A 16,450-nucleotide genomic window follows, 5' to 3' on the forward strand; every position below is an offset into this window, starting at 1 on the left:
TCATTTCTTCCTACAAAATGTCCTTGGACACTGCATATCCCCCTGTCCTCACTGGACCACCTGGAGTCCCCTGGGCACACCGCATCACAGAAACAGCACAAGCCCGCGGGTCCTTCTGCGCTGTGATTGCTATTGATCGGAAGGCCAAAGATTTACGGTAGACACTTTGGGGCTTTATTTTATTGTGCATCCATCCATCTTTCCATTTTGCTTTGGGCTCCCTCCCTGTGCTGGGAGCACAGCTTTCCCAAGTCCTCTGATGGGGCTGAGTTCAGCAGTGTCATCTGGTGCCCACGGGTTCTCTCCCCCACATTATCCCGGCCCTGATTCATCCTGCATCTCAGCATCTCATTGGCTGTCGGTGGTGAATTCCTTTATCTTTATCAAACAAATGATTGTGTTAAACCCTGGTGTGTGCTTTTTTAAAGGTTTAAACATTTTTTAAACCTTTTCTTTTGAAACAGGTTTCTATCTGTAGAAGAATAGCACAGAGATAGTACAGGGAGTTCCTGGGTACTATTCACAGAACCTCCCCTACCGCTAGCATTTACATAACCATGGAGGTTTATCAAAGCTGGGAAATTAGCATTTATCTGAGACTGTTAACCGCACTGCAGATTTGATTTGGATTCCCCCAATGTCAAATCTGATTTTGAGTAACTTTGTTCAAAGTTTTTATGTTGAATGTCTATTATTAGTTCTGCTACACGACAGTAACGCCGTTGAGTGTGTGAAATCTCTGCACTAAATGGCCCCTGTTGGTTTGCTGTGCTGATTTCGGTTGACTTCTGTTTCTTTTCTCATTGCCCACGTCGGCTGTCATCTGTTCCTGTAATCACTCTGTTTATCACTTGCGTCGTTATCTCCCTTCGTTTCCAGTCTCCGCTCTGCTATGTGTGGAAGAAGCAAGCTCTCTAGAGCTGGGTGCAAACTGAGTTTCAGGATGCTGAGCGAGACCCTGAGGAAGGCAACAAGAAAAGTCCACACCATTGTGGCAACTGCTCTGAGATTCAGGGACCTTTATAAAGAGCAAACAAGCAAAACACATCTCGGCGCAGGTTTCTGGATGGCCTGGGCCACTAGATGCATGGCCTTTGGATAAATGAAGTGTTGCTGGTGAATGATTCACAGAAACACAGCCACACACATGCTCATCTGTTTGTTCCTTTTCTCTTGATGACTCAGATTTTCCTGAATTAATAGCTCAGGGCAAAAAGTCGTATCTCCACAACCTAAACTGTGTTTCCTGTCCCTTCATATACATCCTTTCTTTGATTCCTCGAGACCTCCTGTATCCCTCAGCTTGGGCTGCTATAATAAAACAGCATAGACTGGGGGGCTTACCCAACAGACAGATACTTCTCAGTTTTAGAGGCTGGGAAGTCCAAGATCAAGGTGCCAGTACCTTCAGTTCCTGGTGAGAATGTTCTTCCGGTCTTGTAGACAGACACCTTCTCGTTGCATCCTCGCATGAGGGTGGGGATGGGGAGTTGGGAGAGTGCAAACGCTCTGATTGCTCTTCCTCTTTTATACGACATTCATCTCATCATGAGGGTCCCACCAATAGGATACACTCCTAGAACATTGCCCCGCCTCAAACAAAGCATGCCCCTCAGCGCTCGTTCCTGCCTCCATGCCGTTGTCAGCCCATGCCATGCCTCCAGTGCCCTCCTTGGCTCATGTCCAGTGCATCAATGGTCCCATCAACTCTACCTTCCAGATATATCCTGAACCTGACTGCTTCTCGACACCTCCACCACTACATCTTACATCTCTGAGCCACCAACCTCTCTGGACATCTTGAAAATCACCTGTGGCATGAAATAATTTGTTACAGCAGCAATAGGAAGCTAATACACCTTCTGGGGGCCCACCCCAGCCTCACTCCAGTCTGTGCCACACACTGCAGCTAGAATGTTCTTTCAGAACTAAAGTCCTCATGAGCTCACTCTATGTACAACCTTGGCCTGCCTTCTGCTGCTCTTGGGATGAGCACAACACGCTTTAGCATGATTCAGTCTCCCGAGTCTTAACCCTCAGCTTGACCTGCACTACCCTGTTCTGTTCTCACTGTGCCCTCTGCCCCCACAACAGGGGGTTTTGGCACATGCTGGCATCTTCCTCCCCTTTGCCTGCTTAACCTTTACCCATCTCTCGGTTTTCATCTCCATCGCTTCCTTGGTCACAGAACACTGACGCATTCACCTTGGCCTCATGCCCCCGTGAATTCTCTCATAGCATCACCGAATGCCTCTCCTTCCCAACACTTTTCCTGGCTGTGCTTTGGCATCTCGCTGTGAGTCTCCCGCACTCCGCTGTGAGGTCCCTGAGGACAGGGATGGCGTAGATTTTTCTCGCTGCCCTGATAGCGCCAGGGCACGGCCCAGTGCCTGGACTGTGGTCGGCACTCAAAATACAGTTTTAGATAAATAAGTGGCCGAGTGCATACATGTCTAGGACTTGAAAGTCTCATTCCTCCCTGAACATCCAGAAAACAGTGTGAGATCCTCATTTCCAGGTGGTGGGGCTCCAACTTCCATGAAACTCTTCCTTAGGGTTGAGTCTCTTTAAACCCCTGTGCCTTATATTTTAATAATTAAAAATCTCCTTGCAAGAGCCCCTGTGTGAGCACTGCCGTAAGGGTGTGATATGAAATAAAGTCTAACCATTTCCTTATAATGCCCAGCTGGGCAGCAGAGGGGGCGATTACTATGCCACTAATTACCGCATGCAGGCTGCTCTAAGTGTGATACTGATTGCTCAGTGAATGAATTGTAGACTCGGGTAATTACCAAACCTAATGTGGTTCCCGTCATGTTTGAGTAAATTAATGCAAAGAGGGAAGCTGCTTCCTGCCTTGCTGTTGCTTGGGGAACAGCAGAGAGCTTTCATCTGGACCTGACACTGTCCAGGTACGCCCTCACCTCTAGGGTCTGCATGTAAGATCCCACACCAGACAGAGCCAGCAGACTTTTGCCACTCTGAGCAGATGGCAGCCTCCTGGGGAGGCTACGTCTTTATCTCTAAGGCCATCTTGAAGGTTTCTTCCAGCCTCGTGATCAAGTGCTAAGTGAACAAACATTGGATCAACTACTAAGGAGTGGAGTCCTGCACTGAATCATCAATGAAGTACTGGGTTAGAGTCTGACCTGGATCATTAAATATCAGTAGTATTAATTAACATTAGTGGAGTATGTACTTGTTGGTGGGCACTATTCAAATAAGCATTTTATGGGCATCATCTCATGTAATGCCCACGACATCGGGAATAATCACAGAGCTAGTCCATGCCAGAGGCAGGACGTCAACCCAGGCATTCTGCCTCTAGAGCAGCGGTTCTCAACCTGTGGGTCGTGACCCCTTTGGCGGTCAAACGACCTTTTCCAGGGGTCGCCTAAGACCATCCTGCATATCAGATATTTACATTATGATTCATAACAGTAGCAACATTACAGTTATGAAGTAGCAACGAAAATAATTTTATGGGTCACAACATGAGGAACTGTATTTAAAGGGCCAGAAGGTTGAGAACCACTGCTCGAGAGCCTATACTTAACCATTCAGCTCTGAGGAAGTCACGCGTCCTGAGCCTTGGATTCCTCAACAGTAATGATTCCTGCTCTCACTGTGTATCCAGCCCTTTGCAAAGTCTCTTAAAGATATTCATTTTATTATCACAACAAAGCAATATGTCCCCTGGAACTAAATCTGCTTGACCAGGTCACACAACTAGTAAATGGTGGAGTCAGGATTTGAATGCCATTAGTTTGCCCGCTGTTAATGTGTGCTTTCTTTGCCCCAGTATTGCTCAAATCGGGGATGCGCAGATCCCCATGAATATGCCCGCAGACCGCGTGGGATCCGTGCACCCCAGTTAGAGAGGCGCTGCATAAAGTTAGCCACTGTCACTGCAACATCAGGGGGGCCCCGAATGCAAAGGCGACCTGAATTCACAAGGTGATGTGACTTCATAAGGTGGCCATCCAGATGGTCCCAAATCCACTTAAATTGTTGATTTACTGTCAAAGTGAAAATACCAAATTAAAAATATATGCATCTCACGAAGAATGGGGACTACCCCAGCCCAGGGAATGCCTCTGCAGGCCATACTCCATTTGAGACACAAGGCCCTCTACCCGAGTCCTGCCAAGGAAATCTCACACTAGTCCCTCCATTCTGTGGGTATCACTTGGCCTACCGTGGTGACAGGACCCACCCAAAAATGGCAACTAGAAAACGTGTTTGTCTGCTCACCCCCAGTCAACTGCAGCAGGACAAAGAGAACCTCCACTTGGAATACCCACCCCAGTCCCACACTCTTTTCTCGTTATTCCTGAACAACCCACTCTTTAGCACAGGAGAAATAGAGCCCTCCGAGAGGTGTGTGAACGGCTGCTGTTGAGGTGTGCCTGCGTTCCCTGGCAGCACATCTTCTACGATCAGTAATATCAGTTTGGTTCCTCAACTAGGACATTCTCTTTATGTGAACACAGGGAAGGAGAAAGTGCCATTGATTTCTACTGAAGTTGACTTATTGGCCAGGTTCAGGAGTGTGTTTTGAGGTTAAGAGTGTGGGCATCATGGAGACTGTGACCTAACATTAATTGCTTAACCTCTCTGAGCCTCAGTTTTCTCATCGGTAAAGTAGATCTAAGTATAGCAGCTAGCACTCAGGGTTGTGGAAAATGAATGATATAAATAAAATCATATATGTAATTACTAAAACTGTTACCAACACACATCCTCACTTTGCAATAAATGGAGCTGTGTATTTCTCATTATTATCATTAAGTTTCTCCTGCACAAGTATTCACTTCAGGGATATCCCTGTACCTCAGGAGTGCAGTCCCATTTCATGGGGTGTTAGGTTCGAAGCCCTTTTTTGAACGCCTGGACTTAAGTCATTAATGATGCTACTCAGGGGTAAGAGCGATGGGCAGGAGTCTGCCTGTGCTCCTGGCCAGGCTCTGCCACTCACTTACCGTAATGCTTAAGTACTCACTCAGCTGCCATGAGCCTCACTCTCTCCTCCGGATAATTGTGGGCCTTGACTGGCCTGCAGGAGTTATGTATGGAAAAATCAATTCATTCTGCTTCAGCATGCCTGCTTACCAAACCAGGGCTTGGGACTTTGATCAGAAAGGAAGACAACATCTGGTAGTCTATCATATCTTGAGTCCTTTTAGATTTTACCTATCAAGGAAATAAAGGAGAAAAATATTTTAAAATAATAAACTGCTATCCATATATTATTATCATCATTTTTATATTCTCAGAACTAAATGAGGAGGATAATTTGGGTTTCAGTGTATTGGAATTCTACTCTGTGCCAGACGCTGTGCTGCTGTTTGCATGCATTGCATTCTTTCATCCAGCTGCTGGTGCTATGATGCAGGCACCAGCACCCTCAGTTACAGGGGAGGGAGATGACATGTGGGGAGGTTACAGAACTTGCAAACATCTCAAAGATGGTAGCTGACAGAGCCTGGTCTGGGAACTCGGTCTATATCAAGGTTTCTTCATCTTGGCACTGTTGATATTTTGGGCCAGTTAAGTCTTTGTTCTGGAAGACTGTACTGTGTACTGGACAATATTTGGCAGCATCCCTGGTCTCTACCCACTAGATGCCAATAGCACCGCTCCTGCCATGACAACCAAAAATGTCTATTCGGTGCTCCTGTTGAGACTCACTGTTCTAAATTTACACTGGTCCGTAGGCTATGTGAGAACCAGGTAAGCATATGGGTGCTGCACCAGATAGACCAGGTTTGATGGGCTGTATCTTCACATATTATCAGTATTCCTTTAGGAGAGTCACTGAAGCTGTGTCATTTTGCTTAACTTAAAAATGAACATCATACTATCTCATAGGGCTTTTGTGAGATTAAATATAAGGTAATGCATGGAGAGGGCTTAGTACAGTCCCTGGTACATACAAGCAATCAATATAATTCAAAGCAAAGCATTACTGTAACTCATGATAAACCATCAAGTTGGTTGTCAACATATAATGCCAAATAACAAACTGGTGTGTGTGTGTGTGTGTGTGTGTGTGTGTGTGTGTGTTTTACTGAATGGGTTTGATATTGGTCTCAGGAAATGAGTGGGGATGGTGCTCCTAAACACTCTAGAAATTTCATAACAATGACTGCCAGAGGCTGGAATCTGGGTTTCTGGTGACAAGACTTGCATGCAATTGAAGCTGATTGCAATGCAATTAGCATATTGAGTGCAACCCTGTGATATTGCAGAAAAATAGTAAACACTTGTCAAGAAGTCAGTTTCACTGCGATGCTGGGACTCAACCTGCTGTTTGGTTCATCTAATGGACGTGCTCTTCCAAATGTCCCCGAAAGGAACAAATGCAGTTACGTTGTCTTTCAGGCTCTGAGTGGGTTAGGATCTCAGTCAGCACTTGGATGTTGCTGAATCCGGAACAGTCCCTGGCAGAGATGTGCCGGTAGAGCTTGAGGGGGTACATAGGGTCCATTTCGGTGAGTAACAGGAGAGCCCCAGGCTTTGCACGGAGGAAAGAATCTGGGGCCTGGTCCCAGCTCTGCCACTCAGTGTCTGAGTAACCCTGTTATTCTCTCCAGGTCTTCTGTCCCTCACCTTTAAAATGAGCAATGTGGATGCATTCTTTGGACCTTATTTTGAGGAAATACCCCTGCCTCATATTCAGCCCCCCCGCAGACAGCATGCTCTCAGAAGCGAGCAGTAGAAAGGAAATGAGGATTGGTGGGAGTGCTCTCCTCGGTGCATTTGAAAGGGGCCTATTGAGTTCTCATGCTTGCTTTCCTTCCTCCCAAGGTACACAGTTCTGCACAGCGGGCATCACCAGGAACTCGAGAAACTGCCCATACACACTGACCCAGAATCCCTGGAATCATGCTTCTGATTGAGGACCTGGCTCACAGCTAAGCCATTCATTCCCATTTGTGTCTGCATGAACAGGACACCCTGGCACCTCTCCTGACCCTCATCGCCACCAGTGAGGTATGAGAAAGGGGGCCCAGGGCCCGGGAAGGTCATGGAGGACCGCCCGTGTCGGACAGGCCCTGAGACCAGAACGTGGAGGATCACAGAGTTGAGAAGGGACTTCAAGCGTCGTCAGCTCCAGCCTCCCACCCAACGCAGGAGTAGCATCCTTCACAGCATCCCTGGAAGTTGGTCAATCTCTGCTTGCACACCCCCAGGGACAGGAGCTCACTACCTCCTAATGCAGTCCCTTCTGCCATAGGGAAGCTCTAATTAAAGGAAGTTCTTTTAGAGAGCTTTCGACTCTATCACTGTTCCCATGGGGCCATGCAGTTGGCCACCTCTTCCTCTTAAGAACCCTTAGCTGTTAGGAGGCAGTGATCTGCCACCCACTCACCCTTTTAATTCTTCCTACGCTCGACAGCTCCAGTTTTCTCTCCATGCTGGCCATCTGCTTCTGGACATGCTCTTTTAACAAAATTAGGTTGATGGCAATGCCAAGAGGCTCGTCCAGAAGCACCGAAGTGCTGACAAGAGAAGCATCAATATATTTTGGTTTATAGACATGAGCATTTTTTTTTTCTCGTCATATTTTGAGGGGTATAGACTCTGGGAACTCTGCTTAGGATTTGGTTTCAGATCTATTACCAGCTCTATGTGCGCATCTGTTTAAAGGTGGCATTCTCTCCTTGGCATACTGACTTTGAGGTCATTCGGAATGAATCCTGATTGACTTCCCTTCCGTGACAATGCAAAGAGGGCCTGCGCCTTTACCCACAACGTCAATTGAGAATGGTCCTACCACTCCGATTTGGGGACCAACACTCAGTTGCTGTAATCAGTTGAGTGGCTTTCGGGGCCCTGTGCTGAGTCCGTGCCTGGTCTCGGTCAGGACAATTGGTTCTTTTGGCAAAGACAGAGCCCCAGACCAACTTGCTTTCTAGGAACCTCATTGGCCCCTGCCTGTGAAGCTCCTGTGCTACCGCTTTTTTACATCTTTCACCAGCATCTACCCTTCTCCATGCTCCTACGTAGAAGCTTCCCTGATGTCAAAGTTACCACCAAATTACCTTATCTTGGGGTGAATTATGCCCCCAGGTTGAGGCTCAGTTGCCTTTCTTGTAGTTGCTGATAAAAACCCTATCGAAAGGATTGCTTGTTGGTCCTTATAGGAGCCCATTGAACAGACAGTGTGGGTGATGGCGGGGTGCATATGTGATAACACCCCACAAGGCAAAGATGCGCCAGACCTTTCTAACCTCGCCAGCTCCCCTTGGCCTTCCACCTGGTCTGTTTATCCTGCTTCCTTTCCTGAGTGATCTCAGAAGCCACATTGCCTCCTTATCCCCTATTTCACCCGTGAGGGCAGAATCCATTACCTCCCCCTTTTCTCTCTGTCCCAGAAATGGTACGAAGGATGGTCAGACTCCACATAGGACCAGGGTGACCAGCCACTCTGGTTTCAGCACTGAAGGTCCCACATCCCAAGAAACTCATTAGTAACCGGCAAACTGGGCCAGTTGGTCACCCACCAAGGGACCCTCCCCATGCTGAGGATTAATAAGCCTCCTCAGAGTTGCTTTCCTTTCTTTACTTCTTTTAATGGTAAAGGCAGAGATGCATGAAATTGGGGGTCCATAGTTCTCCACGTGCTCTCTGAATGTGGTTTCTGCTCTCCTTGATTCACAAAGAACTTCTTAGGGAACGACTAGGACAGCGCTCACAAGAACCAGCTCACAGTGAGGAGGAATAGGTTTAGTGCTTCGAGGCAACTGGTAAACTTTGTTTAACACCCTGAAGTCGGTAGGATCTACTATTAAATGCCTATGGGCACACACAGATACATAAATACAATTGGATTTCTTCCCGGCGAAATGCTTCTTCTCCCAGGAGCTTAGCAAGCATGTTTATGTATGTAACACTAGAGGCCCCTGAGCACGAATTTGTGCGCAGGTGGGTCCCTCAGCATGGCCTGCGGGGATTGGGCTGAAACTGGCAGCCCAGTGCCACCTGCCGCTCCACTCATTCCCGCCCTGCTGCGCCTGCGCGGGCTCGCACCCAGTCAGTCCTGATCGGGAGAGGCTCACATCACAGCAGCAGTGCCACTCGCCAGCTGCGCCCTGCATCTGGCACCTGTCCTGAGGGGGGGTGGGGGGGCGGGACACAATCGGTCCTCTGGGCAGGCAGTGGGACGCCCTTGCTGGCCCAGGATCTGGATCCGTCCTGCTGACGTTCGCGCCAGTTGTTGGGAGCCACCTGGCAGCCGCTTTTATATCATTTCTTCCTTGCGGAGCGTCTAGGGAGGGGAAGTGGCCACAGTGCCCAAGGCCGACTTCCAGGAGGCTGTGGGGGCTGTCAGGATCGTGCCGGTGGCACTAGTTCATTGGTGTCTAGCCTGTTCTCCGGATTTTGGACCTGCAGAACTACTGAGGGAGAGAGTGGCTGCCACTGAGCTGGTGAGCCACTGGGACAGGTCGGTCAGCTGAGTGGCACTCCCATTGTGGCAGTGCATTGACCACCAGGGGAAGCTCCTGCATTGAGGGTCTGCCCCCTGGTGGTCAGTGCATGTCATAGCAACTGGATGTTCGGTCATTCAGTCACTCAGGCTTTTATATAGAGAGATATTATTTCTCAGTGGCAGATCTACCATCTTAAAGGGCAACCTGGATGCAACAGGGGTCCACAGATTACAATATAGGCGGGAAATTAGATCTTACCATGTCACTGGTCCATAGCTTCTGGACACTCTGGATAGACTTCTGTGAGCCAGTCCATGATTGGTGTCTGTAGAGGTCACATACACCCCTGACCCAGGAAAGAACAGCAATTGTGGGTATAGGAGCCTTTGTCATTGCCAAGAAGACGGTCTCCTTTGTAGAGGTGGACTCATAAGCAAACTTTATTGTCTCCTTGGACCAAAGGCCCACATTAGTGGTTCCCAGGACAGGGCTAGACTTGTTCCGCCCAGAAGCTGCTAGCCTGGCATTACTTCACTCGCTGGCTCCTGGGAATCAGGTCATAGAGCATGTGCATGGAAGGAGGAGCCTTCGAGCCTATCCAAGGGAGGAGGAGGCCTGCATCTTGCCCTCTTCTCTGAGGAGGCCACCATTTCCCAGGCAGCCTGCACTGTCAAGAAGCGATGCTCCCCTGAGGAGGGGATTGGCCTTGACAACCCCTGGGTGATGGATGCTGCAGCCAGACTGCCCGATGCCTGGGAGAAAGGGGTCCACCTGTGCTGCTCCTCAAGCTGACGTCCAGCCTGCAGGGCTGTCCCGGCAGAGGCCCTGCAGCGCCCCCGGCCAGCTCAGGATCCGCAGCTAGAAAGCAAAGAGAGAAAAACCAACTTCAACGGACACCCAAGGATGCGTGTGTAGAAAAACCCATTCTTCCTGGGATTTCACCTCATCTCACCAACAGGTCCTCTTCATGCTGCTAACTTGCCCTTTCCTGAGAAAATTGCTGTCTGGCTGGGGGTGGAGGTGGGCTTCGGGGAGGGACCCGGAGAGGCTGTACTGAATTGCCTCTAATATTGTCTTCACAACAACAGTCATGTCTCCCCGGTGCTGTGCTGTCTACCCACCCGTTTCCTCTTCGGTATAGTGTCTCTCTCTCTGTGACTCAGCTTTTCTCTGGTCACAGTCCCTCCTGTGGCAGCTGGTCTAGAGGGAAAAAAGACGAATGCATTGACCTCTTCTAGCCATCGTTTGCGGCTCTCTTCCATCCAGCCTAGAACACCGAGGCTGAATATTTGGTTTGAATTTAAACAAATCGGGGTAGATCTGAAGGCCTGAGTTTGGGACATCGTGTCATTTTCTGTGCTTGCCTCACTCGTCTTGTCCCAAAATGGAGCAAACCTCAGAGCTGGTGGGAGTATCGTGACTGTTCCCACGAGCATCACCAAATATGTATCCTGCCAGCACTGTTATTTACGTGATATTTTTATTTAAATCACTTCAGGGTTTCACTTACATAAGTTTATTTTAGGGAGGAAACATTATATCGGTACCCCAAATAGAAAACCAGTATTACTTGCCATAAGTAGAAAGCAGCCATGGAGCTACATAGATGACAACAAAACAAGGTGATGACGTTCTAATGAGAAGCCAACCCTCCGCTTGCCCAAGGTTTTTGTCTTTAAAAGGATGACGAGTGAGTGTCCGAGAGCTGTTAGGGGCCCCACCTCCGAGGAAGGGCCCTTTAAGCAAGGAAGGGCTGAAAGGGAAGGTACCAGAGATGAACTTCCAAACTTTATGAGTTCATGTGATGTGATTGCAAGCTCCATTCCACAGTTTTGGAAACATACAAGGAAAGTTCACCTTTTGTTTTTAACTACTGCTATATTTGATTTAGATTACGTGTCTCCTTTCCCTCTCCCCTTTTTTGGCTCACCGAGAATATATCTTAGTTAATAATAAAAATAATAATGTAGCAATAGAGAGGGCAGCCAGCAATCTGTGAGCTCCTTTCTGCTAGGCGCTGTGGTAAGTGCGTTACGTGGATTATCCCATTCAATCCCCATGAAATCCTTATAAGATAAGCACCAGAATCGCCCCTGCATCACAGACGAGCAAACCTCAGCTGATGGATCACAGACGAGCAAACCTCAGCTGAGGGAAACAGACCTGGGGAATGTGGGCGCAAATGGGTCGGCAGGCAGTCTGATGCTCGAACCCCCAGCCCGCAACATGTGCAACACTGCTCATTGTGGGGGTCAATTTATTCCACATTCACGTCAGCCCCAAAGCTGGCAGAGAGCAGTGAACAAGCGGGGTGTGGCCGCCTCCCTCATCCCTTGTTGCCTGAGGACTTCCCTTCTGCAGCAGCTTGGCCCCTGGAGAGCACCGGGGCCATGCCTCCTCCCGTGGGAAACGGCCTCTCACTGGCTCTGTTGCTGTCTCTGCACCCTCCTGCTCTCTGAGCCTCAGTCTCCATCTTTGAATAATGGAGGGTTGCAGGTAATGACTGGTCAGAGGGAGAGGCCCTTCCACACTGATCTTCCTCAGCCTTTTCAGGAGCCTGAAGTCACGGACAACCAGCAGTGAATCCCAAGGACCAGATGTGTGAGCCAAGAGAGAGCATCGGTCTGTGTGTTTCAGACCATCACCGGGCTGCTGACCCCCAGTGCGAGGCACTTTGACGCCCCACATTTGCAGCTGGAACCTGCACCCTTGGGGGACATGCTCGCATTGGTCCCATCAGCTCACACTGCAGGCGTTGCCAATGGGAAGGGGTTCTTGCCCCCACCTGTGGCCTTTGGTATCCGGAGAAAAAGAATTTTCTGAGACTCGAATGGGAGGAGGAGATACTGTAGAAGCTTTATTTCTGTGGAATCGAACCCCTGAGTTTCCAGGGTCCCATTTCCCTTTGTCCCACCAAGGAAGACGTGTAGCTGGGGCTTCAGCAGAGCTAAGATCAAAGCCAGTGTCCAGCATGGAACGGTCCAGTTCAGCCCTAGGCCAGTTCCGTTTGTGTTCCCAGCTGCAGTCCATTCATCCATTATGTTCGTCCAGTGGCCATCTGGGCAAGAGCAAGAGAACAAACTCCTTTGTTTAGAGGATTGCGTTTTCCCAAATGTTTGAGGGTGTATAGTGGCCACCCAATCTGGCTAATGGTCTCTGTCCCCAGGTTTGACTGACAGGCACCTTTCCCAGTCACCCCAACTTCACTGACCATGCGTCTATCTCCCCTTTGTTGGGCCCCTTCCCCCCACTGATCTTTTGGGCATGGATTGGTGGTTCCCTGGGGAGTGAGAAATTGCAGCTTCCTGGTGAAGCTGCCCAGATGACATGCCTAGAATGTCTGGCCTTCCCTTTGCTGCTTTCCCGTTATTTATAAATAGCTAATTACAGCGGTATCACAGGCACTCGACGGTCTCCGTACCTACCCAAGCTCTCTGAGCCTCGCACAGCAGCTTGGGTGGGTAGATTATTGACTTTATTTCATAGAAGAGGAAACAGACTATGCAGGAACGGTGATTTGCCCAAGGACACAGACCATATATGGGACAGAAGTCAAGACTGGAACACTGCCGGTCACTCCAGTCTAACAGTGTTCCCTTCCTCCTCTACTTTAAATGTATTTCATTTCTAAATATGCAAATTCTATATTTGGGGGCTATGTCAATGAGGGGTTATACACATAATGTGTTTCTGTAGTCCATTCTCATTACAAAAGTTTCTAATAATATAAATACAACAAAATACCCTTTGACTCCAAAAGTAATTGCTGTTACTGCTGGCTTATATCATTCAAGAATGTGTCAGTGCACATACACGGGTAGAAATGGGCACATGAAAGTATAAAGTTTTGTTTTGTTCTTCTAAAGAAATAAGATGAGACTGTATTAAATACTCTGCAAATTGACTTTTTCAACATCATTTCACATCAACACGTGAATCTTCATTCTCTTTAGTTGCCCTGTGTGAGCTTAATGGGATAGACGTTGTGCAGATTGCAGTGTTGTCGCTCATGTTGTAGCTGTACCCCGTGTCTGAGAGGGCACTGGAGGCATCAAGAGAGCAGCCGCCGCCTCTTTCTGGGCCTGTGCTGACCATTGGAAGGTCAGCTGGGTGGTTTCAAGCTTAAGAGGCAGCAGCAACTCCGACTTGGCAGCTTCGCTGAGGGGAGGGCGGCCCTTATATGGCTCCCAGGCCTCCTCCCTCCCTTTGAGGGGCTGGGACAATTTGCTCAAGTTGCACAGGCTTTGGGGTCAGACTGCCACTTCCTGCTTCCACTGCTTCCTATTTTTGAGTTTTTGAGCCAGATTTTTAACCCGCTCAACCCTAATTTCCCCAACAGTAAAGTGGAGGCCATAATAGCCAGACATATTTTGAAGTGTAAGTATGAGGATGTATAGAAGCACTTGGTAAATGCTTTTAAACATGCTTTTGTAGTATCATCATTTCCTCTTAATGGCCTCACCAGTTCTCTCTGCTTCCTTCCTGGTATATGGTCAAAGGAACCGAAGGTTATGGAAAGACTAGAAAAACAGAAAACCTTTCTAATAAAGGGGGTGACCATGGAGCGATACCACCTTCACCCGTCACACTTTCCAGTGTGCTGACAGCTCTCGGGCCTTCGTGACTGCCCTGTGCAGTGGGCACATTACCTATTCACCGTTAACCATTTTACAGTGTGAGGACACTGAGGCTCCAGAGTCAGGCTTGTGACCATCTCCAAGTCACCCAGCAGTCAGTTGAGGGTATCAGAATCTGAACCCAGGCCTTCTGAATCCAAATGCGGAGTTCCTATAAGAACTGTGGTACCTGCTCTTAATTAGAGAAATTATTACGACTCACACACCTGGCCACACTGTGAGAGAAACCTGATTCTTTCTCTAACATTCACATTAATTCACGAATCCATCCATGAAACATTCCCTAAGGCAGCGGTTCTCAACCTGTGGGTCGCGACCCCTTTGGCGGTCAAACGATCCTTTCACAGGGGTCGCCTAAGACCATCCTGCACATCAGATATTTACATTACAATTCATAACAGTAGCAACATTACGGTTATGAAGTAGCAACGAAAATAATTCTATGGTTGGGTCACAACATGAGGAACTGTATTTGAAGGGCCAGAAGGTTGAGAACCACTGCCCTTAGGCCTTTTAAAAATGTGCCAGCTCCACATCCTTAAAGAATGCAGGATGACTTGGTTCTCTGATGTCTGCAAATCCTCCAGTCTGTAAACGAAAGATGGCTTTTACTTTTTTTAAGTGGTTGGAAACAAATCAAAAAGTATTTTGTGATGTGTGAAAATTATGTGCAGTTCAAATTTGTGTCCATAAATAAAGTTTTGTTGTAACACAACCACACCCATTTGTTGATGGATCCTCTATGGCTGCTTTCACACCACAAGAGCTGAGTTGAGCAGTTGTCACAACTGAGATAAAAATATTTACTATCTGGCTCTCTACAGAAAAAGTGTGCTGATCCTGCTGTTAGGCAATCACTATCTAGCCATTCATTCCATAGACATCTACCAAAAGCCTTCTATAGTATGTATCTTCCAAATTCGGTGTTTTTAGTTGGTCCAGTCTGGGCAGCTGTAGAATGACTTCAGCGCCCCCTGCTGTACTTGTTCTAACAATGCATTAAGTGAGACTGATCAACAAAAGTTAGAAAGCAGCGACCTCTAGTGGCTCCTCTAAGCATTAGTTAGATCCGCGATTTTCACACAGTGGTTGAGCACTGACCCAAGAAACAGGAGGTCATGCTTGATTCCCTGTCTGGGCACATGCCCAGGTTGCAGGCTCAATCCCTCGTGGCGTGCAGGAGGCAGCTGATCAATGATTCTCTTATCATTGATCTTTCTATCTCTCTCTCCCTCTCCCTTCTTCTCTCTGAAATAAAAACATAAAAATATTTTTTTAAAACATGCAATATCTGACTATTTAGTCAGGGTCTCGGACCTCTTTTCCCTTAAATTGTCAAGTTAAAAAAATGACAAGAACCAACACAACAATAGCTGTCCCGTATGAATGAACCCAAAGTATACCTTTTTTGGGGTCAGATCTGCAAAAGTATATTTTTTTGGTATGCCACAGAATTTAGTAGTATATGTGTTCCATGAGAGGAAAAAGGTTGAAAATTGCTGAGTTAGATTATTTGGGGACAGTGAAAAATGAGGTTTGGATTTAATCTTAAAATGAAGGTTGGGGGTTTGTATTATTTTGAAGCATCTAGAACAGCCGTGGGCAAACTACGGCCCGCGGGCCGGATCCAGCCCGTTTGAAATGAATAAAACTAAAAAAAAAAAAAAAAAAAAGACCGTACCCTTTTATGTAATGATGTTTACTTTGAATTTATATTAGTTCACATAAACACTCCATCCATGCTTTTGTTCCGGACCTCCAGTCCAGTTTAAGAACCCATTGTGGCCCTCGAGTCAAAAAGTTTGCCCACCCCTGATCTAGAATGTTCTATATTTTTTCCAGTTTTTTACTGATCACCGTTCTAACCTGGAGAATGGAACACACTCTTAGTTAAAAGGAAGGTTAACTGAGTTAAAAGCAAGGTAGTAAAGAGATGACTGAATGCAGTGCCTAACATCCTTCCTAATGCAATAGGAAGAATTTTAAAAGCCTTGGAAAAGACTTTTGCAGAAAGACACTGATTATCATTCACACTATTTAGTGTTAGGAAAACTTGCTGGCACCCTTCATTTCTGTGGACATTGAGATAAAGGCAGCCCCTGGGAGTCAGGCACTTAGATTCTTGTGCTACCTGGCCTTACCCAGCTCCTGACCATCGGTGAGCTTTCCCCTCCCTGGCCTTCAGTTATCGCCTGTAAATGAGGGGGTTGGACTACATAAGCTCTCAGGGCCCTTACCCCTCATCCTATATAACAAAAGCCTAATATGTTAAGTGTCTGGTCGTCTGGTCGGCCGTTCAACCAACCAAAGTGCAATATGCTAATGATATGCTAAGGCCACTCAACCGCTTGCTGTGACATGCACTGACCACCAGGG

At 47.6% G+C, this 16,450-nt stretch overlaps 1 protein-coding gene across 1 annotated transcript in view; it reads left to right on the forward strand.

Moving 5' to 3' along the window:
- The window catches only part of HTR4 (5-hydroxytryptamine receptor 4), a 141,994-nt gene extending 132,952 nt beyond the window's left edge, over positions 1 to 9,042 (forward strand). Inside the window, exon 7 of the mRNA XM_070414643.1 lies at positions 6,811 to 9,042. Coding sequence (XP_070270744.1) covers positions 6,811 to 6,898 — 88 coding nt within the window. The 3' untranslated portion in view covers positions 6,899 to 9,042. The remainder of the gene's footprint in view (positions 1 to 6,810) is intronic.
- The last annotated feature ends 7,408 nt before the right edge of the window (positions 9,043 to 16,450 follow it).

The sequence above is a fragment of the Myotis yumanensis genome, unplaced genomic scaffold (genome assembly GCF_028538775.1).
Source record: "Myotis yumanensis isolate MYYU_CA2020_CCGP unplaced genomic scaffold, mMyoYum1.0.hap1 SCAF_5, whole genome shotgun sequence".
Lineage (NCBI taxonomy): Eukaryota > Metazoa > Chordata > Mammalia > Chiroptera > Vespertilionidae > Myotis > Myotis yumanensis.